The sequence below is a fragment of the Lepidochelys olivacea genome (assembly GCF_965140295.1).
Source record: "Lepidochelys olivacea isolate rLepOli2 genome assembly, chromosome: 2".
In the NCBI taxonomy this organism is placed as follows: Eukaryota; Metazoa; Chordata; order Testudines; family Cheloniidae; genus Lepidochelys; species Lepidochelys olivacea.
Window position 1 is genome coordinate 9,973,783 of NC_140412.1, and position 27,342 is coordinate 10,001,124.

The 27,342-nt window shown below is 41.9% G+C and overlaps 1 protein-coding gene across 9 annotated transcripts in view; it reads left to right on the forward strand.

Annotated features, from left to right (window-relative positions):
• PTK2 (protein tyrosine kinase 2) overlaps positions 1–27,342 on the forward strand; it is a 384,113-nt gene that overhangs the window by 212,194 nt on the left and 144,577 nt on the right. For all 9 annotated transcript variants that reach the window (XM_084620432.1, XM_084620429.1, XM_084620430.1 and 6 more), the window contains 3 exons: positions 2,474–2,553; positions 4,012–4,074; positions 21,634–21,688. In XM_084620432.1, the coding sequence (XP_084476558.1) occupies positions 2,474–2,553; positions 4,012–4,074; positions 21,634–21,688 (198 nt within the window). The remainder of the gene's footprint in view (positions 1–2,473; positions 2,554–4,011; positions 4,075–21,633; positions 21,689–27,342) is intronic.

Here is a 27,342-nt window from a genome sequence, read left to right on the forward strand (position 1 = left end):
TGACAAAGGGGTTAGACTAGATGACCTCCTGAGGTCCCTGCGAACCCAGATATTCTATGATTCTATGTCTCTGACTGGTGGAGAACGCCCTGTTGCAGCAATCTCTTTATAGTATTTTTCTTTACCTACTAGCATACTCTGTCTTGTTAAGGTTGAACTTCAGCCACTGATAAATTTTGAATGGGTGCTTTTTAATCAAACAAAAATTATACATAAGTATTTCTTAAGGTTCAACCGCTAAGGAGCTCTCTTTCTCATAATTACGTCCATGATATTGAAGTCCTCTTTGTGGGAAATCTGCTTCCCAGTTACATTAATAGTTTTATCATGCAAATGAATGGAATAATACATCTGCCACACCTTAATGATATGTACAAATATGTCACCACTTCATACTGCAGAAGAGAACTTGTATTACATCAGTGATGTGACAGACAGTTGGTAGCTTTGAATAAGGGGATAAAACAGTGAGAGAGAATTCCATAAAGTATTTAAAAGGAAACATAATTGTATAATTATGGCAAATGTATAGATTATATTAATTTTATAATGTTGCTTCAGCTGATATGTGCTTTCACAGAAGAGTAGAATGTCAAACTCCATGAGTTTCACCATTTGTCATCTTCAAATGAGTTAAATTACAGTATTTAATCTTGAAGAAAATACTGTAACAGACAATTATCTTTGACTCATGTATGATTATTTTTGTATTGAAACATCAGCATGTAAAAGATGGGATATTCTTCACTTAGAGCAATACATGTTTATCTGGTTAATGCAATATGATGTGTTTTACAGTAGCTTAATGGATTTTCTTGAGCTTTTTAATTAGTAGCATATTAAATTCTGACTTCCTGGGAAATGCATCATTGAAAGATGGTATCATTTTTACAACCTTTGTAATGACCAGATAACTTTTAAGTCCATATTTCTTTACAGGAATCAGGTAAACTTTTACAAATTATAGTTCAGAAGAACTTGATAGCCTTCACATTTTTCTACAAATCTAAGATTTTGTCTCTCAAAAATGTAAGCATTTTGAAGATGTAAAGCACTATCAATTCTAAAATTAATAATTCATTCTTCATATAAACATCTCAGTTTGTGCTATAATTCATTGTGTGTGCATGCACAAGTAAATAAGTTTATATTGACAAATCATCCTTCAGGGTAACACAGCTATTTACACTTTTGACGTTAAAATCTCTTCCTGATATTATGTGGTTAGTATTTGTTAGCGTTATACTGAGAAGGATTAAGAGTTTTTTGTTTTGTCAAAATATTGAGCAGTCCAGACCTAAAAGGCTTTTCTCTGACATTGCTGAAACTATCACAGTAATTCACATTCTCATCTTACAAAGTCCATAAAGATGTCTGTTTTTCCAGAGCTGCTTTCAGTGATCAAGTTGCTGCTTCTTTCCTTGTTGGAATTTTTTAAAAAGAGAATTTCATAGTACAATTTTCAAGTACTTTTTTTCTCACCATACCTTGTGACTACCCAGTTCTTTTTGAAAGGTTTGGCTCCTCACACTGCATAGTGTCTTCATGTTTGATCTGCAGTGGGTACTGATTTTGTGAGATGACAGTTTTTGCATGTCAACAGACCACGGCATCACAGTAATAGGATTCTGAACGCATTACAAGATTAAACACAATAAGCTGTGAAAATAAAAGTTCATATTCACTTTTATTTAAAATGTGTCTCTCTAAAGAATACCTTTCACACTGGAATAAGCCAAAACATCAGTTACACACACAAATCTTGGGCAGTAATTTTTTGTGTTCTATTCTTTTCTGTGGAAAATGTGTATTTGTTTGTGTGAATGGTGTTTGTATATAGTTGGTATATTCCAGTATAAAAGGCATTCTTTAAAAATTAGACTTGGCTGAAGGTGTGCTGAGTGTATTGTGATCACATACTGACTCTACTTATTATTTCAAATGCTTCTTTACATTGATGTTGTGGGTCAAATTTTCACAACTCTCTACATGTTTATTGCCCATAATAAGCAGGCATATGTGTCTAGTGTATATGCATAGTTACTGTAATTACACATGCAAAATTACAAGGCATGCATATGTATCACAATTGAACATGCAAGTCACATTAATTGTGAGTGCAAATGTCACAGCTATGACATCCAGGCTCCCTGTGACTATTTAGATTCAAATTAGTAAAGTCTAATGTAAGTAACAGAGACAGAGATGTGGCAAATTGCATCAAAATTGCTGTTGAAAGAGATTGCCTACAGGCATTCAGCCATATATGCAGATGAGAAACATAATAGGTTTTTCTTTGTTTATACGCTATGATAGGCTGATACCCCCTGAAATTATTTACACCTAAGGTACACATATCCAAAGTTGCTTGAACAATATTCAAGTGTATAATTAATATGATGGACAAATGAAGCAACTTTAAGTAGCATTGACATTATCCTTCTATGACACAAAACTACTTATTTTACCGTAGGTGAAAAATGATTATATGTTAGAAATAGCAGATCAAGTGGACCAGGAAATTGCTTTGAAGCTAGGTTGCCTTGAAATCCGGTAAGTTGAAAACTGCATATTTTGTTTCTGATATACTGAATACATTAATTTTGAAGCTGTTTTTAATTCTCATTTTTCCTGATTCTCTTACCTCTATAAATTAGTAAAATATTGTTAGGAATTATGAAAACTAATGTATCATTTCAAAGAAAAAATGATCAGAATATATTGTAACTAATTCCTAATGGTTTGTAAATTACAGATTAATTTTACAGATCAATTAACTATCTTCTTATATTGATTTTATTTGGTGCATATTAGCAACTAAACAGTTCGAAGGCCTAAAGACTAAACTGGAATATTCAAAAGAAAATAAGTCTGAAGTGCATTTGCTAACAGATAGTGTCACGTCCTCATTCTTCTATTAATAATACAGATGAAGAATTTAATTAAAAATAAAACACTGCCACTTTTTCTTTCTCAACTTGGTGTTGAAGATTTTTAACATGCTAATTTAAGAATGCAAAATATTTTTTCAGAACAAAGTTTCTGAAAGGGCAAATGAACTGATCTTGTGAGCTGCACTGATATTTTGTGTAGCTTTTCCATTTCAAACTGATAAACATAAAGACCTGAGATACTCAGTGTATGTTTACCACATTGAGAATCTTGAAACAGTCACCCCTTTAAACCTTTTGAAATGTATTTTCGCTATTTTATGGTAGGGTGACCAGATAGCAACTGTGGAAAAAATGGGATGGGGGTGGGGGGTAATAGGCACCTATATTGGGGAAAAAAGTCCCAAAAAACGGGACTGTCCCTATAAAAACGTGACATCTGATCACCGTATTTTATGAAGAATCTGAGGGCTGAGATAATTACTTTAGTTCTGCTATTGTCTTGCAGAGCAAGACTAGGACAGTAACAAGATCATTAAGAAATGAATGGCAAATCAAGTGATATAGAGCAAAGGAAAAAAGTGCAGGTTGAACAGTAATTTTCAGAGATAAAACAGGATTAGGACTACCACTAGGAACAGGAATACCAATAACGAGGATGTGGCACTTGGGTATTGTGGGTAAGGGCTTGGAGTGTTTTCTCTAGCCTTCGTGGCAGTCTTGGAAGAAGTGAAAATTCTATTAACCTTTTTTTTTAGAAAATTTAACGGATATAACAACCCACTATCCTGGGCACTTTTCTCTCAGACAGATTCCACTCTCCGATATTTTTGCCAAGCACATTGTGGCTGTCTGATTTGTCTTCATACTCATCATGGTGCTACTAGTATTATGTTATTAGTATATCATTCTGGGATGTCTTGTGCATGAAAAATACTTTAATCAACTAAAGTCTACTCGGTTGTAGTAGTGTAATAGTATGTCAGTGAACTCATATTTGAAGTCAGTCTGCAAATGGCTTTTAGTGGTAGATCTCTGAAAGCTCTGAATGCACTTATTGTAGGTTTAAGCTGGTTCATCCAATAATTATTGCTTGCAAATATTTTTTCCCTGACTTTAGGAGATCCTACTGGGAGATGAGGGGCAATGCACTAGAAAAGAAGTCCAACTATGAAGTTTTAGAGTAAGTATTGCATTTCAGTTTGAGGCTTGGGCTGTTGCTTGTACAGGAACATGAAGACCAGTTTAGTGAGAACGCAGCACTGCTGCCATTTTTCGTAGCAAGGTCACGACAGTAGGACTGTTATTTTTATCTAACATTAACATAACATTTTATCTAAAATAAAGTGTGAAATCTTAAAACCTGATAAATTTCAGACCTTTCAATCTATAGAGGTGGTGAGAGCTCATTTACCACTGTATGACTAAGACAAATTGGGTTGTTAACAGTTTAAACTTGCTGATATGCAGTACCATTGGTTTGAGTCATCTGTATTCTGTTAGTGCTTGTGGGATAAGCTAGTCTAGTCCTACAAATTTAACAATGCGTTGTACAAAAATGGATTTTCCGTGTACAATTAATCAGTCACAGGACTAATTTACACAGAGTTCTTTAATTACTTACCAGCTACTTGAAATTTAAAATCTGAGGTTTTATTTTACCTTGACTTCTGCTAAGTGTGTTGTTATGATCTTGCAGTCAATAAACATATAGTGTGTCCTCCACATATTCCTAAACTTAAAACATCCAAGAAGCATCCTGGTAGCAAATCTAATTTGTTGACTTAATCATGCTGTATAGGAGATGGCTTTAATCCAAATTTGAACAGAGTGCTTGAGAAGCTTTGCAAAAAGAAAAGGAGTACATGTGGCACCTTAGAGACTAACAAATTTATTAGAGCATAAGCTTTTGCTCTAATAAATTTGTTAGTCTCTAAGGTGCCACAAGTACTCCTTTTCTTTTTGCGGATACAGACTAACATGGCTGCTACTCTGAAACCTGAGAAGCTTTGCATTCAATTCCAAAGGAGACAATTAATGTTGTTACAACCCTGTTAAAGGTCAATTGTGTTTTCATTAGCTTCAGTGGAATAATGTATCAACAAATGCTCTAACTAGTTATTATGCTTTGCTGCTAAAACCCTTGTGGGATAGAGAAGACAAGGTGTATGGCATAATACAAAATTAGGTTAACAGCTCAGGGCAGCAAGAAAAGTTTCAGCTTTCCGGTTTTTATTTTAAAATAAAATAAAGTGAGGTAATTCAGATTAAGGTTTGGTACTGGATCATTTGAAGGTAGGGTAGAAGATTCTTTTAAGGGCAATGAAATTGTTGTTTAGGACTCATGAGGAAAGATACTTTTTTTGTTTGCTCGTTTTTAAACAGGTTAAAAAATTACTTCCAGCAATTATATCCAATTGATATGAGAATAGATGCTCCACTGTTAAGTAACCCTCTTTCAAAGCACATATGCCAGGGAAAGCAGGCTATGCTGTGAGCAAGACTGCAAGGACGTTAGTTCCAATAATGCAGTGGCAGAGATCAACTATACTGAGCACATAGTTTGGAGTCAAGAATTCCTGGGTTCCAATCTCAGCTCTGCCTGAATATTATGATAATTTATTATTAAAATATGTGTCTCATTATTTTCAAGGACTTTGTTCTTTTTGTGTAGAAAATGTTATACTAATACATATCAAACATACTTTAAAAAATATATAACAGTAGTATGTGTGCAGTATGTACTTATTAAATGTAATATCTAGGGCTGTCAAATGATTAAAAATTAAACATGATTAATTGGAAGATTTAAAAAGTTGCAAGATTAAAAAAAATTGTGATTAATCAGTTTTAATTACACTATTAATAATAGAATACCACTTATTTAAATATTTTTGTTTTTTACATTTTCAAATATATTGATTTCAATTACAACACAGAATACAGAGTATACAGTGCTCACTTTATGTTATTATTTTGATTACAAATGTTTGCATTGTAAAAAAGATAAAAGAAACAGTATTTTTCAATTTATCTCATACAAGTACTGTAGTGCAATCTCTTAATCGTGAAAGTGCAGATTACAAATATAGTTTGTTTACGTTTACAGGAAATAATGTCGCCCGCTTCTTATTTACAATGTCACCTGAAAGTGAGAACAGGCGTTCTCATACCACTGTTGTAGCTGGCATTGCAAGGTATTTGTGTCGTATATGTTAAACATTTGTATGCCACTTTATGCTTTGACCACCATTCCAGAGGACATGCTTCCATGCTGATAACAGATTCTGCTCGATAACGATCCAAAATAGTACGGACTAATGCATGTTCATTTTCATCATCTGTCAGATGCCATCAGCAGAAGATGGATTTTCTTTTTTGGTGGTTTGGGTTCTGTAGTTTCTGTATTAGTGTTGCTCCTTTAAGACTTCTGAAAGCATGTTCCTCACCTCGTCCCTCTCAGATTTTGGAAGGCACTTCAGATTCTTTTGGGTCGAGTGCTGTGCCTATTTTTAGACATCTCATCTCATACCTTTTTGAGTCTGTCAAATCTTCAGTGAAAGTGTTCTTAAATCAAACATTTGCTGGGTCATCGCCCAAGACTGCCAAAACACGGCAGAATGTGGATAAAACCATGGAGCAGGAGGCATACAATTCTCCCCCAAGGAGTTCAATCACAAATTTTATTAATGCATTATTTTTTGTAACAAGTGTCATCATCATGGAAGCATGTCCTCTAGCGTGGTGGTCGAAGCATGAAGGGCATACAAATGTTTAACATATCTGGCACGTAAATACCTTGCAACACTGGCTACAACAGTGCCATGTGAATGCCTGTTCTCACTTTCAGGTGACATTGTAAATAAGAAACGGGCATTATTATTTCCCGTAAATGTGAACAAATTTGTTTGTCTTAGTGTTTGGCTGCACAAGAAGTAGGACTGAGTGGACTTTTAGTCTCTGAAGTTTTACATTGTTTTATTTTTTAGTGCAGTTATGTAACAAAAAAGTACATTTGTAAGTGGCACTTTCATGATAAAGAGATTGCACTACAGTACTTGTCTGAGATGAATTGAAAAATACTGTTTGTGTTTGTTTTTTACAGTGAAAGTATTTGTAATGAAAAATCATATAAAATGAGCGCTGTACACTTTTTATTCTGTGTTGTAATTGAAATCATTATATTTGAAAATGTAGAAAAATATCCAAAAATATTTATAAATTTAAATTCGTATTCTATTAGAATCATAGAATCATAGAATATCAGGCTTGGAAGGGACCTCAGGAGGTCATCTAGTCCAACCCCCTGCTCAAAGCAGGACCAATCCCCAATTAAATCATCCCAGCCAGGGCTTTGTCAAGCCTGACCTTAAAAACTTCTAAGTAAGGAGATTCTACCACCTCCCTAGGTAACGCATTCCAGCGTTTCACCACCCTTCTAGTGAAAAAGTTTTTCCTAATATCCAACCTAAACCTCCCCCACTGCAACTTGAGACCATTACTCCTTGTCCTGTCCTTTTCTACCACTGAGAATAGTCTAGAACCATCGTCTCTGGAACCACCTCTCAAGTAGTTGAAGCAGCTATTAAATCCCCCCTCATTCTTCTCTTCTGCAGACTAAACAATCCCAGTTCCCTCAGCCTCTCCTCATAAGTCATGTGTTCCAGACCCCTAATCATTTTTGTTGCCCTTCGCTGGCCTCTCTCCAATTTATCCACATCCTTCTTGTAGTGTGGGGCCCAAAACCAGACACAGTACTCCGATGAGGCCTGTGTCCAGTTTTGGGCCCCACACTACAAGAAGGATGTGGATAAATCCTTTTATTATAAATCTCCTATTATTGTTTAACAGTGTGATTAAAACTGCGATTACTCACGATTAATGTTTTTAATTGAGTTAATCTGTTTTGAGTTAATCGTGTGAGTTAACTGCGATTAATTGACAGCCCTAGTAATAGAACATTTCATGTGGAAAGTTGGAAGTGAAGGAAAGAACAGGGCAGAGCAAAGAGGCAGTTGGGTTAGTTCAAGGTCAGTGATCATCAGGAGAAATCCCATTTAGGATACATACAAAGAGGAAGGAATAGAGAGATGCCGTAGGAAATATTAAGAGAGAGAAAATACTTTAGAATTTTGTTAATATAAAGGAAGTGACTGTATGGGTGACCTGGAGGAAGGCTAATACAGTGTCACTTTCTTAAAAGGAAGATAAATGGTGAGATTAATGACTACAAATGAGTTATTGGCGGTTCGGCAGGAAGAGTGAAAGGCAAATTTGATAGATTTGTGAGAAAGTGAGCAAGAAAGACCTAAGGAAAGGCAGTGGGTGCAGTTTGTTTATATTTCAGCATGACCATCAATAAGATGTTCCAAAGTCAGTTATTGGACATACTAGAAAGTATAAGCATTAGTATTTAGGTTAATAACCTTGATTGAAAACTAGCAGGGGGACATCTTGGTGCCAGTGAGATCTCGGTGCTATCCATCCCGGAGGCCTTTGCAGCAGCTAGGGATCTGATAATCCTCCCGGTACTCCTGATCCCAGCAGGACAACTTCCAGCACCAGTGAGTTCATTGAGCAGAAGGGAGCAGCTAGCCCCAAGCTCCTGTCTGGCACCAGGTCCTCCAGTACCAACCAGAGGGCAACTGGCCCTGCTGATGTTGGCAAAGACTTCCCCACTCTGGCACTGATCACTGGACCTCGGGACCAGCTGGCAGAAGCGAGGGGTACTGCCCCCCCATGGTCTCCCCAAGCACACTCGTAGTCGGAGGTGGAGTCCTGCACCCAATCCAGGGGCCGTTACGAGTACCCAGTATACATCCCACCAGATGCCAGTGCGGGTGCCCCCCGGTCACCTGGCCCAGAGAACAGTGGCCTGTGCAGGTCCAATGGCCATTTTGGAATCCATGGGATTTTTTCCCAGTAGCAGGATTGCCTTCCAGCTGTTTGTACTCGGTGGTGTTTGAGAGAAGGGCATCACCACCACACCATCCGGCACCCGACCTGGACTCTGGTACCAAGCCCACTACCGACTCTCAGGACTTAGGCCTGTGTGATGTGGTCAGTGCAGATGCAGAGGAGGAAGGTCCCCTGCCAGTGCAGGCTGCCTCCGCCTCCTCAGACGAAGCTGTCAGGATCGAGCAGCTCGGCACCACAGGACGACTTTAGAGCTCACCAGGAGCTATTGAAAATGGTGATTTTGAATCTTAGAGTCCTCACACAGCCTGATCAACATCTTGGCTGCGGTGGCCCCAGCAAAGGTGGCCCTACCCCTCAATGAGGCCGTTATGTGTCCAGTCAGGTCCCTCTGGCAGTCCCCATCTTCTCTGCCCCCCACTTCAAAAAGAACAGAGAAGAAATACTATGTTCCTGCCAACTGGTGGGTTACAGTTCCACATCTCCAACCACTAGGCTTTATTTGGAAGGTATGACTATAATGTTTGGGACTCCATGGCAAAGTTTAAAGACTCGGTGCCCCAGGAATCCAGGCAAGAGTTCTCTGTTCTAATAGAGGAAGGAAAGACCATAGCCAGGCAGCCCTAGACACAGCTGACATGGCAGCCAGAACAATGGCATCAGCTGTGGTCATGGGAAGCTCTCCTGGCTGCCACCAGAGGTTCTGCAGTCCATTCAGAATCTTCTGTTTCAGGGAATCTCACTCGTCTCTGACAGACGGATACAAAACTCCATGGCCTGAAAGATTCCAGGGCTACCCTCAGATCCCTGGGCCTCTACTCCCTGGCACCTTCAAGGAAGCATTTCAGACCTCAGCAACCTGTCCGTCTCTCTGCTCCACCATCTCACCAAGACCTGTTTAAAAAACAGAGCAGGGGTTATAAGTACAGGCAACTGCCCCCTTCCACCTCAGCCTTGCTACCAGGCATGCACAAATGTCCGGGAGGCCCAAAGCAGAATTTTTGAAGGGGTTCCCGAAGGCATTATATCCACCAGATCCTGCTCCCCCCTTGTTTTCAGTCCTACTTCAGCCCAGCACTGTCCCTCATCAAATCCAACTGTTGGGTGCTGAATATGTTGGAGGAAGGTTGCGTCCTTCAGTTTTCTTCCACCCTCTCCCTCCCACCCACCCCCATCTCTCTTCAGGGATCCTTTCTTCTGAGCAACTTCTAGTCCAGAAGGTGCAAACCCTCCTGATGGTAGGGGCTGTAGAGGAGTTGCCTCAGAACTTGAAGGAGAAAGCATTTCACTCCTGCTATTTCCTAATCCCGAAGGCCAAATGGGGTCTTTGACTCATCCTAGACCTGCGTCACCTCAATGGTTATCTCAAGAAGCTGATGTTCCACGTGCTCTCCCTGGCTTCCATTATTCCCTCCCTGGATACAGGGGACAGGCATGCCGCCCTTGACTTAAAAGATGCCTATTTCCACATCTCCATCTTCCAGGGCCAAAGAAGATTCCTCAGATTTATCGTAAACCAGACCCACTACCAATTCACTGTCCTCCCCTTTTGGCCTGTTGGCAACCCCCCCCCCCGGGTTTTCAGTAAATGGATGGTAGTGGTGGCAGCTTTCCTAAGAAGGCAAGGAGGCATTCAAGTCTACCTTTATCTCGACTCTTGGCTGATCAAGGGCCAGTGCAAGCCCAGATCAAAGCCAGCATCAGTCTGGTCCAAACTACCTTCCGTACCCTGGGCCTATTGATAAATGAGCAAAATTCAACTCTCATCTCCATCCAGAGGACAGAATCTATCAGTGCAGTGCTCAATTCTGCCGGGGCCAGAGGCTTGCTTCCAGGCAATGTTGGCTCTAATATCCAAGGTCCAGGCTCACCCCATAACAACAGTCCATTTTTTTCCTCACACTTTTAGGTCACATGGCCATTTGCACTTAGTGGTTCAGCACGCAAGACTGCACCTCAGACCCCTTCAAGCTTGGCTGGCCTCGGTATGCTCACCAAGCTGTCACCACTTAAACTCGGTGCTCGCTGTTCTTGTCCTGGTCCTCGCCTCCCTTGATTTGTGCGTGCAATCCCTTTCTCACCCCTCAGTCATCAGCATCCCTAATTTTGAACGCATCCGATCCAAGTTGGGGGGGGATCACCTCAAGCACGTCAGGACTCAGTGCCTGTGGTCCCAGGAGGAGCTCTCTTTGCTATGAGTTTGCTGATGTTTACGTGCAATCTGCTTAGTGTGCCAGTCATACCCCAGATCACAGGCAAAGTTGTACAAGGGCACATGGACAACATGGTAGCCATGGTTTAATCTACAGACAAGGAGGAGCACGCTCATCTACCCTGTGTCAAGAGGCCATTCACCTGTGGGACTTCTGGCTGAAACACTCCATTCACCTCAAAGCTTCCCACCTTCCAGGAGCCTGGAACACTGGCAGGTCTTTTTCTTCTCACCAGAAGTGGTCTCTTCACCTAGAGATAACCAGATCCATCCCACAGAGGTCGAAGTTTCCCCATATAGACTTGTTTGTAACCAAGCAAAACAGGAAATGTCAGCAGTTCTGTTCACTGCGTGGGAACAGCCCAGGCTCTCTGTCAAATGTCTTCCTACTCCCATGAACAAAGCTCCTGTTCTATGTATTTCCCCCCCATTTCTCTGGTACACAAAGTCCTTCTGAAAAGTAAGTGAGACAAAGCAAAGGTGATTCTTATAGCCCCTGCAAAACCAATACTGGTTTGCCACGCTACTGGATCTGTCAATAGCAATTCCACTGCTACTCCAGCCTCTCCTGGACCTGTTCTCACCAGATGACAGCCATTTGCTCCACCCAAACCTCAAGGCCCTCCAGCTGACCATGTAGAGGCTCCATGGTTTAACCTAGTGGAGTTGGCCCGTTCAGAACAAGACTGCCACGTCTTGCTAGCTAATAGAAAACCATTTAATAGAGCGACTTACCCAGCCAAGTAGAAGCGTTTCTCGGTGTGGTCTTCCCAAAGAGGCTTCTCACCAACTCAGTCACCTCTCCAGTCCGTGCTGGAATACCTGCTTTATCTGAAACAACACGGCCTAGCCACTTCATTGATCAAAGTGCGTCTAGCAGCAATCTCAGCCTTCCACCCTCTAGTGGATGATAGGTCGATCTTCTCACATGAAATGTCCATTTGCTTCCTTCTTGGGGTCTAAAGAGGCTTTACCCTCAAATTTGCGAACCTGTCCCTCCATTGGACCTAAACCTAGTCCTGTCGAGACTCATGGGTTCTTTTTAGCCCCTGGCATCATGCCCTATGTCATATCTCTCCTGGATGGTCACCTTCCTGGTAGTGATTACCTCGGCCAGGAGGGTCTCAGAAATCAGGGCATTACATCAGAACCCCTATAATATGGTATTCTTTAAGGACAAGGTTCGACTCCACCCCCAACTAGTGTTCCTTCCAAAGGTGATCTTGCAGTTTCATAGTAATCAGGCTATTTTCCTGCCCATTTTCTTCCCAAAACTGAACAAGAAAACAGAGGAGCAGCGTCTCCACACACTGGATGTTAGATGCGACCTGGCTTTCTACACTGAAAAAAACAAGCTGTTCCATAAATCCACACAGCTCTTTGTGGCAGTAACAGATAGGATGAAAGCCCTACCGGTTTTAGCCCAGAGAATTTCATCCTGAATCACTTCCTGAATTCGTATGTGCTATGAGCAATCGGGCACCCTACCTCCTGCCATCTTGACAGCCCATTCAACGAGAGTTCAGGCTTCATCAGCGCCATTTCTGTCCCAGGTCCCTATTCAGAACATTGGCAAGGCAGCGACCTGGTCATGAGTACGTACTGTGACAAAGTTACTCCTCTACCTTGGTGGGTCTTGCGCTTTTTGGCGGATTTGCTCGCCTTGAAGCTTCATGGCAGCCCCCAGCTTGGCTGTTTTTCTGAACCCACAGTCCAGGTCGACTCTTCCTATGTCTGACCAGGAGTTGGGAGGTTTGGGGGGAACCCGAGCCCACCCTCTACTCTGGGTTCCAGCCCAGGGCCCTGTGGAATGCAGCTGTCTAGAGTCCCTCCTGGAACAGCTGTGCGACAGCTACAACTCCCTGGGCTACTTCCCCATGGCCTCCTCTCAACACCTGTATTCTCACCATAGGACCTTCCTCCTTGTGTCTGATAATGCTTGTACTCCTCAGTCCTCCAACAGTCCGCGTTCTCACTCTCAGCTTCTAGTGCCTCTTGCTCCCAGCTCCTCACATGCACACCACAAACTGAAGTGAGCTCCTTTTTAAACCCAGGTGCCCTGATTAGCCTGCCTTAATTGAATCTAACAGCTTCTTGATTGGCTGCAGATGTTCTAATCAGCCTGTCTGTCTTAATTGTCTCCCAAAGGTTCTGGAACCTTCCCTGTTACCTTACCCAGGGAAAAGGGACCTACTTAACCTGGGACTAATATATCTGCCTTCTATTACTCTCCTGTAGCCATCTGGCCCGACCTTGTCACAATACTTTATCCTCCCATTGTGCCATCACCCAGCAGGCAAAAGGTGATGCCAAGTTTGGCAGAGCAGTGTTACAATCCACATATCCATGAACTCTGAGCCCACCTCCTCAGGTACTGCTTGTGAGTCACCTAACTTGGAATGGACGTGAGCAAGCACTCGAAGAAGAAAAAACGGTTACTATCTTTCCTGTAACTGTTGTTGTTCAAGATGTGTTGCTCGTGTCTATTCCACAACCCACCCTGCCATTCCTCTGTTGGAGTTAGCTGGTGAGCAGGAACTGAGAGGGTGAGGGGCCAGCTGGGGCCCGTATACTGGCGCATGAGTACGTGGCCCCAGACGGAGCTAGAGCTGGCCCAACGGCCTCCACTGAGGGTAAAATCTCGGTGTCTGTGCACACACCACATGCACACCTAATGTGGAATGGATATGAGAAACATATCTTGAACAACAACAGTTACGGAAAGATTAGTAGTTGTTTTATTCTCAAACTGTGCTTCATGGACCATCCCTTCCAGGTGGACTATGGAACTGTTTTTTATCACAGCAGTGAACGTCGCTTTTCAAGCAGAGTTGTTTTTTGCTACTCAGGCACTTGTAGTACATGAAGACTTTTTTGACTGACTGAACATAAACAAACACCCCTCTGCACCTGATATGGCTGCTTATTGCCTATCATTGTCAGGTGTGTTCAATGTAAATTCGCTGTTGATCAGATTTTCAAATGAAACCAAAGCTGGAGGGAGGTAGACCAAAGAGGCAGACAGAGTCAAACTTCAGAGTGACCTGTAGTAGGGACCGCAATGAAGGGAGACTTGGTCCTAACAAATATACATTCCTACACCCAGGAGAAGGAATTAAGCTGCACAGACGCAAAACTGTGAGATAGAAAGAAGCATCTGCACCTACTGCATTAAAAAAAACTTTAAGAAGCACATCCCCCTTCATGCTGTCCTAATATTACTTTTCTTTTTTTTTGTATCAACTTCTTTATTGAAGTGTTCAGGAAAAAAATAGAAATACAAAACTAACAGAAGAAAATGATATATTTTCTACAACTAATAAGCACCATGGTAGCAAACCCAGAGAGCTCGCTGCAGTTGGTATTGGATGGGTTAATCCTAATGAAGTTTACACTGAAAAGAAAATGCAGTGTTTATATCCAAATCATTCCCACTGGTAGTAGAGTGGGATTATGGTAAATATAAAGCTGTTAGCATAACCATATAAACTAGGGGTGTCAATTAATCACAGTTAACTCATGCGATTAACTCAAAAAAATTAATTGCGATTAAAAAATTAATCACAATTCATCACAGTTTTAATCACACTGTTAAACAATAGAATACCAGTTGAAATTTATTAAATATTTTTGGATGTTTTTCTACATTTTCAAATATATTGATCTAAATTACAACACAATACAAAGTATACAGTGCTCACTTTATATTATTATTTTTATTACAAATATTTGCACTGTAAAAATGATAAATAAAAGAAATAGTATATTTCAGTTCATCTCATACAAGTACCATAATGCAATCTCTTTATCGTGAAAGTGCAACTTACAAATGTAGATTTTTTTTCTTACATACCTGCACTCAAAACAAAATAATGTAAAACTTTACAGCCTACAATTCCATTCAGTTCTACTTCTAATTCAGCCAATCGCTAAGACAGACATGTTTGTTTACATTTATGGGAGATAATGCTGCCAGCTTCTTAGTTACAGTGTCACCTGAAAGTGAGAACAGGCGTTGCAATGACACTTTTGTAGCCAGCATTGCAAGGTATTTTTGTGTCAGATGTGCTAAACATTTGTATGCCCCTTCGTGCTTCAGCTACCATTCCAGAGGACATGCTTCCATGCTGGTGATGCTAGTTACAAAAATAATGCGATAATTAAATTTTGACTGAACTCCTTGTGGGAGACTAGTATGTCTCCTGCTCTGTTTTACCCAAATTATGCCATGTATTTCATATTATAGCAGTCTCGGATGATGACCCAGCACATGTTGTTCGTTTTAAGAACACTTCCACTGCAGCTTTGACAAAACGCAAAGAAGGTACCAATGTAAGATTTCTAAAAATAGCTATAGCACTCAACCCAAGGTTTAAGAAACTGAATTGCCTTCCAAAATCTGAGAGGGTCGAGGTGTCGAGCATGCTTTTAGAAGTCTTAAAAGAGCAACGCTCTGATATGGAAACTACAGAACCCGAACCACCAAAAAAGAAAATCAGCCTTCTGCTAGTGGCATCTGACTCAGATGATGAAAGTGAACATGCGTTGGTCTGTACTGCTTTGGATCATTATCAAGCAGAACCTGTCATCAGCGTGGATGCATGTCCTCTGGAATGGTGGTTGAAGCCTGAAGGGACATCTGAATCTTTAGTGCATCTGGCACATAATCTTGCGACACCCGCTATAACAGTGCCATGCGAACGCCTGTTCTCACTTTCAGGTGACATTGTAAACAAGAAGCAGGCAGCATTATCTCCTGCAAATGTAAACAACTTGTTTGTCTGAGTGACTGGCTGAACAAAAAGGAGGACTGCATGGACTTGTAGGCTCTCAAGATGTACATTGTTTTATTTTTGAATACAGTTATTTTTTCATACATTATTCTACATTTGTAAGTTCACCTTCCATGATAAAGAGATTGTACTGCTGTACTTGTATGAGGTGAATTGAAAAATACCATTTCTTTTGTTTTTTACAGGACAAGTATTTGTAATCAAAAATAAATAAGATCATAAGAATGGCCATACTGGGTCAGACCAAAGGTCCATCCAGCCCAGGATCCTGTCCTCTGACAGTGGCCAGTGGCAGGTTCCCCAAAGGGAATGAACAGACAGGTTATCATCAAGTGATCCATGCCCTGTCACCCAATCACAGCTTCTAGCAAACAGAGGTTAGGGACACCATTCCTGCCCATCCTGGCTAATAGCCATTGATGGACCTATCTTCCATGAATCTAACTAGCTCCCTTTTGAATCCCATCATAGTATTGGCCTTCACAACACCTTCTGGCAGGGAGTTCAAGAGACTGACAGTGCATTGCTTGAAAAAATACTTCTTTGTGTTTGTTTTAAACCTGCTACCTATTAATTTCATTTGGTGGCCCCTTGTTCTTGTATTATGAGAAGGAGTAAAGAACACTTCCTTATTTACTTTCTCCACACCAGTCATGATTTTATAGACCTCTATCATATCCCCCCTTAGTCGCCTCTTTTCCAAGCTGAAAAGTCCCAGTCTTATTAATCTCTCCTCATACGGAAGCCATTCTATACCCCTAATAATTTTTTCTGCCTTTTCTGTACCTTTTCCAATTCCAATATATCTTTTTTTGAGATGGGGCAACCACATCTGCACGCAGTATTCAAGATGTGAGTGTACCATGGATTTATATCGAGGCAACATATTTTCTGTTTTATTATCTATCCCTTCCTTGATGATTCCTAACATTCTTTTCGCTTTTTTGACTGCCGCTGTACATTGAGTGGATGATTTCAGAGAACTATTCACAATGACTCCAAGATCTCTTTCTTGAGTAATAGCAGCTAATTTAGACCCCATCATTGTATATATGATTAGGATTATATTTTCCAATGGGCATGACTTTGCATTTATCAACATTAAATTTCATCTGCCATTTTGTTGCCCAGTCACCCAGTTTTGTGAGATCCTTTTGTAGCTAAGACTGAAGCTTCGCAGTCTGTCTGGGACTTAACTATCTTGAGTAGTTTTGTATCATCTGAAAATTTTTCCACCTCACTGTTTACCCCTTTTTCCAGATCGTTAAATATATAGTGAGCACTGTACACTTTGTATTCTGTGTTGTAATTGAAATCAATATATTTGAAAATGTAGAAAACATCAAAAAATATTAAAATAAATGGTATTCTATTATTGTTTAACCGTGCGATTAATCATGCTATTAGTCATGATTAATTTTTTAATTGCACGATTAATCGCAATTAATTTTTTTTAATTGCTTGACAGCCCTAATATAAACCAGTAACTGCTATTAACTGTTCCTAACTGCCAATGAGAGTAAGGCTGTGAGGTTTTAGTCTGGTATTGTGGGTTGATCTCTCTTCTCCACAACCATGAAATGCAGCCGTCTGGAGTTTGCACATGGTATTTTATGTTACGGCTGTGGGTACATTTCAATTTATAATGCTTATTTGTTCTTGTTTATAAAAGTGTTGCATATTGCAGTCTCAGACCGCTGCTGGAACTCTGTATACTTTTATGTTAAATTCTGCTAAATTAAGAAAATTTGATTTACAATCTAATTTTAAAAATAGGATATGTTGTATTAGCAAATGTGACTAAGAGTTGCTATTTGTTAAATTCTGCGTGGTGATTTGTGTGGCGTTTGCGGCAAACTCAGATCTGTAACCAAAAGCTGTTATGGGATTCAGTTTAGAAACGAATTATTGTAGCAGAATGTGGGAACCATGTGCTGTAATAGTGTTAAGATGGTGGCAACACTGCATTAATTTAGAGAACTTAATTTTTGCAGAATTCTTCTGCTCGCTAAAATGTTTAATGTTAATTAATGTATTCCTTGTCAAAATGTCTTTGCATATTATTTAGACTGTAATGGTGTGTCAGGTTTATCTAATTCTACATAGAATGATAAAACTGCACATAATTTGCATTTGAGATGAAATACATCAAAGTACTTAATGTTTATGAAATTTTATAATCTTTTCCAGCTTAGTGTCATTGCACAGACTCCAGGGTTCACTGCTGTGAATGAGTATTCTGCTACTTTCAATTTATAATGTTTTTAAATGCCTTTTATGAAATTATTATATAACATCCTGAGTGCCCAGAGAAAGTGCTTCAAAAGATCATTTTTTATTTTTATTCCATAAGTAAGACTTACAGTTCCGTGTATGTTGTTTCCCTCTTAGCCCATTGGAAGGCAGCTGGTTGTATATACTTCACAGGTTGACTAACAGCAATTTTCTGACGTAGGCTGGAGATCTGTGCAATCTCCCTCAGACAACAAATGAAACTTGCATGCAAATTAGCTGCAGAGTAAGGTGGTGATTGAGTTACCTCTGATATCTGAGGTCTAGGAGTCTTGTTATGACATAGATACATGCTTTACTGTAGCCATATACTGCACAGGTGTAATTTGTAAAGTCAAAATGTCTTAGAATTTAAAAATGGGATTGTAGCAGACCAGCAGTCCCAGTGATGATTGAACCTGGTGCTATTCTAACGAAAAAAGCTTTCATCCATGTTTGTAACTGCTTCCTTTGCTTCACTCTGACTCAACAGAAATTCTAGGCTTCAGGATGACACACACCGTGACAATCCTGGTATCTTAATATATAGATTGGGGTGGCCAACAGTTAAAGTATGGCTCTCGGAGCCCCCACCATTCTCCACCTACCAGACTGTTTGGGGGAGCTCGGGGCTTCTGCCCGGTGGTGGGGCTAGGAGCTTCTACCCAGCAGGAAGGGGGGTCTTGGGGCTTCAGCCCTGTGGGAGGCACCTTCCGGGACTGACGACTTCAGCAGAAGCAGGGCTGAAGTCTCGTGCCCTGGCAGGCGTGCCCCAAGGGGCAGGAGCCCCAAGCCCATCCTGACCTTGCAGATCAGAAGCCCCGAGGCTCCCCACCTCTCTGCAGGGCAGAAGCCCCGAGCCCCGGCAGGTGGCCCCACTCTTGAAAATCTGAAGATTGTCATATGCAGCTCAGAGGGTCAGTAAGTTTGGCCATATCTGATGTACATGTTTGAGGTACATTACTATCTTCTCCTCCCGTTCAGAATATGTCAGTATGGAAGGCTTTCCTTAATGTTCATTGAAGAGGTAATGGTCCCTTCTATGAAGAGTTCACAAACTCACCCAAATTTAATTTTTTATTATTATTATTTTATTTTTAGTATAGTTTGTATGACCCATTGAGAAGATGAGGGCAGAAATACTTTTTCAATACAGATTTTTTTTCCAGTTTTGAACCTTGTTTTCTTATGTTCGTGCAGATTGTGGCGTTTGACACAGTCTGGTAGATGCTGCTCAGATGCGCCAGCATGATGGTATCTTCGTGCTCTGACACACCTCTGGAAATTCTCCAGCTCTTCCCTTTCAGTCTTACCTGCTCTAGAAATTGGCTGCTAGGGAGAAAATAGGGGCAGCCAACTACTCCATAAAAGCAACAGAATTCAAAGTTGAGGGTATATTTATAAGCCAGGCTAAGCACTATTTTGAATACTATATAGTCATCCAAATTAGACATTGAGCCAAACTAAAATTCCAGATCAACACCCAGAGGCTGGGATATTCTGAACCTGGATCCTAACTTTTTAGATTGGGTCCATGTGACAAATCTCCAGCCTTGTCTCAGTGGGTCCCGCACTTCCAGGCAGATTACGCTAGCCTCAGAGGGTCACTGTGACCTTCCACGTAGCCCTTCTCTCTCTAGAGGCAAGGATCACAGCCTACTGAGCCATTTTCATCATAAGTCAGCAAGGGAGGTGGGAAGAAGCAACCCTCCCTCACACAGTCTCTGTTGTCTCACAGTCTCTGTGATTAACTGGGAAGAGTGTGGTGGGGGGGAGCCTGGGCCCGCACTCTATTCCAGGCTCCAACCCAGGGACCCTAATAGTAGCAGCTATTGGTAGCTGACTTTTTGAAACAGGACGAGTACAATTCCCTGGGCCACTTCCCCACAGCAGCCCCCACTTCCTCAACATCTACTTCACCCTTACTTCAGGGCCTCCTTCCATGTGCCTGATAGGATTTGTCCTGCCCAGTTTCTCTAGCAACGCGGCTTCCTCCTACAGCTCCTGACATGTACCACTAACTGGGAGGCTTTTAATTAGTTCCAGCAAGCCCTTGATTGGCTTCAGGTGTCCCAATCAACCTAGCTGTCTCCACTGCTTTCTAGAAAGATCTTAATTGGCCCCAGGTGTCTTGATTAACCTGGAGCAACTGCCATTTGGTTACCATGTTAACAGGGATTTGTTTACCCTGGGGCTAACATACCTGTTTCTCACTACTTTCCCATAGTCATCTGGCCTTGCCCTGTCACAGTCCACCGTTTATGTTTGGGTTTTTTGATCCTTTCTGTCTGTACTTCTAGGGTGTGCGTGTGTGTCTGAAATATGGAGTGTATGGGTGTGATGGTAACATTTTGTTAGCATTAGTGTGGGATGGTCACATTTTTCAGAGATGTAGACTAGTTAAGAAAAAAAAAACTAGTGGCTGTATGATGCCTAGGGGATTGGGACATTAAAATAAATTCTATGAAAATAATTAGAAGGCAGAGGATAGGTGAGGTGGTCAAGGGTATATGATAAATATATCACATGGTTTTGCAATTGCACCTGTGTACCAACACTGACACTTAGAAATGTAGCTATGTATGGTGGAAGGAAGTAGTTGAGATTGAGGAGGGCAACTTGTCACTTGAGTGTTGAATGTTTCAGTGCATATTTCATTGCTTTTTTACAATTTGTGTTGGTGGCATATGTAGTCTTGCAATCTGAAATCAAAGTAAAAAAGGTTTTTGGGGATATAGATAACATATCAGGCTTACACTGGGTACATCTTGTTTCAACCAAGAAGATATTTTAATCCTAAAGTTTTAAGTTTAAGAAAAAAAATTATAGTAGAAATCCATGCAAGGAACTTAATTATAATAATTATAATGCTAGAAGTAACATAGCAATACAAATTTATTTGGATGCCCATAAGAGGGAGAAATCCAGTCTGGTAACAGACTTAGTGGTCCTTCGAACTCCTCATTTATGGTAAATTCTACAAGTCAGAGGACTGTTGCAGGTGCAAAAGTATGATTGGGTGTTCCAGTTTTCATGCCCGTCCTTTCTCAGTATACTGTGCAGTGAGTGTGTTTTTAGTGTTTCTTGAAACAATAAAATATGTACTGCAAGCAATTCATTCGCAGCACTTCTCTGTGATTGCATGCGGACACCATTAAACGCAATACACTCTCCATCCCAGGGGCCTATTATAAAGATGGTATCTTTCTATATTTAAAAATAGAATATTTTACAGTACAGCAATTGCTATGGAGTGGCTAATGTTAATGTTTTAATGACACTGAATTTGCATTCTAATATTGAACTTTACTGAGGATTATATTTGCATGCAGTATTGTTGTAACCATATGATGATGTGAATTGAAGAAGAGTTGTGTAAAAGCTTGAATGCTTGTCTTTCTCACCAGCAGAAATTGGTCCAATAAAAGATATTAATTACCTCAACCACCTTGTCTCTCTAGTATATTTGCATGCATTTCTAAAGACCCCCATCACCATGGTATCTCATAAGATTTCTTATCAACAGTATATGTGTGTTTGTTTATTTCAGGAAAGACGTTGGTTTAAAAAGATTTTTTCCGAAGAGTTTGCTGGATTCTGTAAAGGTAATTATACTTCCCCTTGATCATGAGCCTCAAATCCATGAACAGCATATTTTTCAAATATTGGAGAAAATGAAAATGGCTTTGGATTCCATTAGTCTGCTTCAGAGACCTGAAAATTGGGTGATGATTTTGCTTTTATAGTAGTAACTGGGCTGCTATGGAAACATTTTTCTCTCAATGAGAAAAGTATTAATCACTGGTGTTCTCGCATATTGGTAGCATGTAATGCTAGGGTGACCATATTTCCCTACGCTGAATATGGGACACCTAGTAAACTTACTCGTATTCAAGTGAGTTCAACGGCAATCCATCAGAACAATGCAGTACAAACATCAAATTAACATCAAATTGGCCGAGCCCCTGTTAAAAAAGAAATACTGCTAGTTGGATTCTTTTTATTTACCCTCTTATTTTTAAGGCTTTAGGGTTCACAGGGGGAGGGTGACAAACACACCCCTACCTCCCTTCCCCCCCCCCACCCCCCCACAGACACTCCCATACATACTGACCGACATGTCCCTCCCTTCCCAGGGCTCTCCACCCTCCATGCTTGGCTGTCTCCCCAGGATGGATCTGCCTCCCCTGGCACCACATCTCCCTGAGGCAACTCGTGGGGGGGCACACAGGGTCACATCCCCTCTCACCCCCCCGATTTCTGCCAGGGTTCATGCCAGAATGTGGCCAGCAACATCATTTTGGCACTGTGCGGGAGGGAAGGGATGGGAGCTGCTTCCAGCCACAGGGGAGGAAGAGGTGGGGAAGAGATGACCTGGCTCGTGTCTTTGCACAGTCATCTCTTCTCTCTCTCCCTGCCTCCGACTTGTCCTTTCCTGGCCACACAGTGCCGAAAGGCAGCTAACTCCTCCAGGCCGTTGCTGGCCACGGACATAACCCAGCCGTCTCTGGCTACAGCATGGGCAGGAAGGAGTTAAGCCCTAAGGATGCATTGTGCACCAAAGCCCAGGGAACCTGATTGCAGGGACTTCAGCGAACCCAGCCAGAGGGGTGACTTCACATGAGAGGGTGCCTAGGGGATGGAACAGCCCCTCCCTCTCCCCCTGCCACCACTTAGCTGATGGGAGGAGAGGATTCTCCATGCCAGTGCTGTGCAGGGTTTTGGCAAATGCAGGGCTCAGCTCCTCCTGGCAAGCGCCACAGGATGGAGGGTCTTGGGCTTTCCCGGGGCACCAGCCCAGTCAGAGGCAATGGGGGAAGGAAAGAGGCTGCCGGCCAGGCTGTTGGTGAACTGAGAGCTCTGACCAGGGGCTGGTTCTCCGCACAGCGCTGGGAGTGGGACGCACTCCGCTGGGGGCGGGCGGGGGGGAGGAGGAAGAATATGGAGGACCAGTGGGTCGGGGGGGCAAAGCAGGGAGAGGACAGCGAGAAGGGGAGAACCTAAAGGGCCAATGGGTGGCAGCAGAAGTAACATGTAACCATCCGCCACCTGGCACCTGCCTTCATTCATTGGCTGCTGCAGCGCACAGCCAGTGCTGGCCAGAAGTGGGGCAGGGCCCTGCTGGCTGAAAGCCGGCACGCAGCGGGGGCTGCACTGGCGGACCAGCAGAGGAAGTGGCTGGCCCCATGCACTGCATCTTCGCCCCGCCACCAGCCTTGCACACCCACCCCAATCGTTGGACTCCACTTACCGCTGGTGGGTGGGCAGCTGGTGAGCTGGGTTCCAGTCAGCAGCAGGACCCGCCAGTACTGATGCGGGGGGAGACAGAAAATATGGGACAATTTGTCTGTTTTTAAGAAAAAGTCGGGACACCTGCAGGAGGGCTTAAATCCTGGACTGTCCCTTTAAAAATGGTCACCCTATGTAATGCAATGTAGTTAAATAGCAGATATGTGAACTGATGAAGTTTGAGCTCATCGCAGAGGTGATTCACATGACCTTGGAGATTTAATATTTAGCTAATAGGGTTACACTTCTGTCTTCCTTACCCAGTGTAGTAGTGCTAGAGACTGCTCCCAAAGTAATCTCTCTGTTGTGATGTTGCTTAGAATGTAATGTCTGAAGCAGAAGGGGAAATTTGGAGAGAGGAAAAGAGGAAGAGACATGATTAAGAAGTCACCAAAAGCATGCACTCCTGATAAACCAAATTCTGTACTCCTTGCTGAAGGCCCTGTCCAACTCCCATTGCAATCAAAGAAAAGATTCCCATTGACTTCAGTGAAGCTGGACTGAGCCCTCAGTCTTTACTCAAGCCTCACTCTCAATGAAGTCAGTGGAATGCTGCATGATTTGCTCTAATGCTGGTATTGGAGAGAGGATAAGACAATTGTCACTAAGTAATCTACAATCCTCAACACTGTTTTATAGGAGTCTTGAAATGAATGGGATGACTATGTATACTGTTCATATTCAGTAGTTTATATGCATACATTTAGAGACTAAATTGTAGTATGGCAATGGAGGGCAACTCGTATGGTGTTGAAAGGTGTATTTTCATGTGTACAATATACTATTTTCAGTTAATAACTCTTACCCATTATGAAAAAGAAGAGAATGCTTAAAGGGCTTAATTCTCATTTTAGTTTAAGTCTAAAAAAATACAGTAGAACAGGGAGAAGAACTTCAAAAATGAATTGAACTTATTTAAAATTATAGAAGATGTGTATCCCAAATTCTACCTGAATGCAAATTGTGACAGTTTGTTGTGAACAACTCAGAATCAGGAATCATAATGAAAATACTAAAGGACCTATATCTGTGTCACTTCTCCTGTGTATCATTATAATATATGAATAAAATAATGAAATATTTTATATTTATCCTCTCTAATAAGATCTATTTAGTCTTGAATAGCAAGCATCTAAAGAGAACACTTACCTTTACAGAAAAGATTGTTACAAGGAGGAGGGAGAAAAATTGTTCTCCTTAATCTCTAAGGATAAGACAAGAAGCAAAGGGCTTAAATTGCAGCAAGGGCAGTTTAGGTTGCACATTAGGATGGTTAAGTACTCAGGGTGGTTAAGTACTGGTATATATTTCCTATGAAGGTTGTGGAATCTCAATCATTGGAGATTTTTAAGAGCAGGTTAGACAAACACCTGTCACTGATGGTCTAGATCAGAGGTGGGCAAACTAAGGCTGGGACCATCCTGCCCTGCCCTTGAGCTCCTGGCCAGGGAGGCTAGCCCCTGGCCCTTCCGCCACAGCTATGCCACCGTGCGGCTTGCGCCTGCCTACCTCCCAATAAGCCAGTCCTGCCACTCTGAGTGGCACGGTAAGGGGGTGGGGAGCGGGGTGGGGTTGGATAAGGGGCAGGAGGTCCCGGGGGGCAGTCAGGGAGCAGGGGCTGTTGGATGGGGCGGAGGTTCTGGGTGGGGGGTAGTTGGATGGGACAGAGGTTCTTGGGGGTACAGACAGGGGATGGGGAACAGGGGGGGTTGGATAGGTGTGGGAGTCCCGGGGGGCCTGTCGGGGTGGGGGTGTGGCTAGTGGTCAGGGCAGTCTGGGGACAGGGAGCTGGGGGGTTGGATGGGGGTGGGGTCCCAGGGGGCAGTTAGGGGGAGGGGATGGTCAGGGAACAAGGAGCAGGAGGGGTTGGATGGGTAAGGTTTTGAGGGGGGCTCTCAGGGTGCAGGAAGTGGGAGGGGCGGATAGGGGGCAGGGGCCAGGCTGTTTGGGGAGGCACAGCGTTCCCTACCCGGCCCTCCTTACAGTTTCGCAACTCCGATGTGTCCCTTGGGCCAAAAAGTTTGCCCACCCCTGGTCTAGATAGTACTTAGTACTGTCATGAGTGCAGGGCACTAGACTAGATGACCTCTTAAGGCCCCTTCCAGCACTGTGATTCTATATTGCTGACCTGAAATTGAACAATATGTATCAGTGATGTATTGATGGACCTACAAGAGCCAAATAATGCTTTCCAGTATAAAGAGGAGGCAAGTTGGTATTGCTGAATGCAGTTTGCACTGAGTAGCAAGAAAATATCCTCTGATAATGAGGTAATTTAAGACACATAGGACCATTTAACCTAGGGTTTTTTTAATTTAATACTTCTTAAAATTTCCATAGTATCCTCCTTCTACCTTTTAATAGATGTTGAGTTAAGCCTAACATCCCTTTCTCCCCTTATCCTGTGAGGGAGGAAATTATCCCCATTTTAGAGGTGAGGAAGCTGAGGCCCAAAGTCATACATGGAGTCTATGACAACACTGGGGATAATACCTAGGTCTGACCCTCAGTCCTCTTCTTTAGACAACAGGTTATCCGTTCTCTGTTATAATGACCTGCATGGTGATTGGTAAAGAGTGCTATCAGACTGAGCCAGACAAAGAGCAGTTTACAAAATAAAAAATCGGCAAAGCCTCTTTAACGAGTAACCCATTAAACATAAAATATTACTGAAAATACAATTCATTGACTTATCTTGACAGGATGCTGAGCTGATGCTGCTTGTTCCAGTTTGCTCTTACCATTCTTCCTGCATTCACACTTCCTATGTGACTCCACTTCTTCCCAATAGAAACTATAGTTCTTGACACTGCTTGAGCCTTTCGAGCTCTCTTAGAGCTTGATTCATTTGCTAACCAAAGTCAGTGAAAGAAATAGAACTCAGTAGTCGTTGGAATGGGCTAGAAGCAAAGTGCCCCAAACTAATTGTTCTCTTTATTTGTGTATTAATATCTTGATGCCCTGGTGTCACTCACTGCCCTCAGAATAATCCTCCCTTTTCTAAATATCTTGAATCATTCTAAATGTTCTGTAAAGGCTTATTTATCTAAGGAGTATATAAAGGGGTTCACCCACCCCAAGATCGCCTCTTTGTGTCCAGGTATGGCATAGAGGCTGTCTTCCCTGTATGCTGCCCCCACCAATGGTTGCTCTGTTGCTGCGGTGGTCTCTCTTCCCACAACTTGTCTGGGTTGACTTTTCTTTCAGGGCTAGGATCCTAGGGGTTATTCTGACGCCTCCTGCTCCGCACCCCTGCCACCCAGTTTCCTCCTCACCACCTCTCTGTTCCCAGAGAATCACTGTAGACTCCCTTCCTGCAGCCCCTTTCTTCTTTGTTTTTTTGGCATAACAGACTTGTTTCCTGACTGCCATGCACTGTACTTTATATCTTTTTCATGATTCTTCCACCTTTCCTGGTTTTCTTAAAGAACTGTAGAATAACTTTTTTTTATTGGGCCCCATTTTCCTTGTATACTTGATAGATGTTGCAAGGAAAATGTTGTTACCTTAAGACCCCTGAGTTTTCTGTATAAACGCCTCCATTCACTGGTACAGTCTTTACAATCACAAAGGATATAATCTTGCATTTTCTGGATTTATAGGTTATGGATAATCCATCTTTATGCTGTTAATTATAAATAAATTACTGTTTAATCCACGCTGCCCTGTTAGAATTCTAACTAAAGGCACTTCACTCTTCCTCTCAGAGCCTTGCATTGTATCAGCGTTCTCAGCTGTTGGACATACTTCTCGGAATTTTTTCCCTTTTTGTTTCGTTTGCCCATAGTTCTTCCTGTTCCTCCCTTAGCTCATTTTTTATTAGGTGTTCAAATTCCATTTTGCTTAAAGGGATTCCTAGGTCATCGCGTTCATGATTAATAGTATTTTCTGCCAGTTTGTTGCCTTCTATCCCCATGTATGCTGAGATTTTACTATGGTTATAACCAGTTGTGCCAGTTTGGTTGTTAAC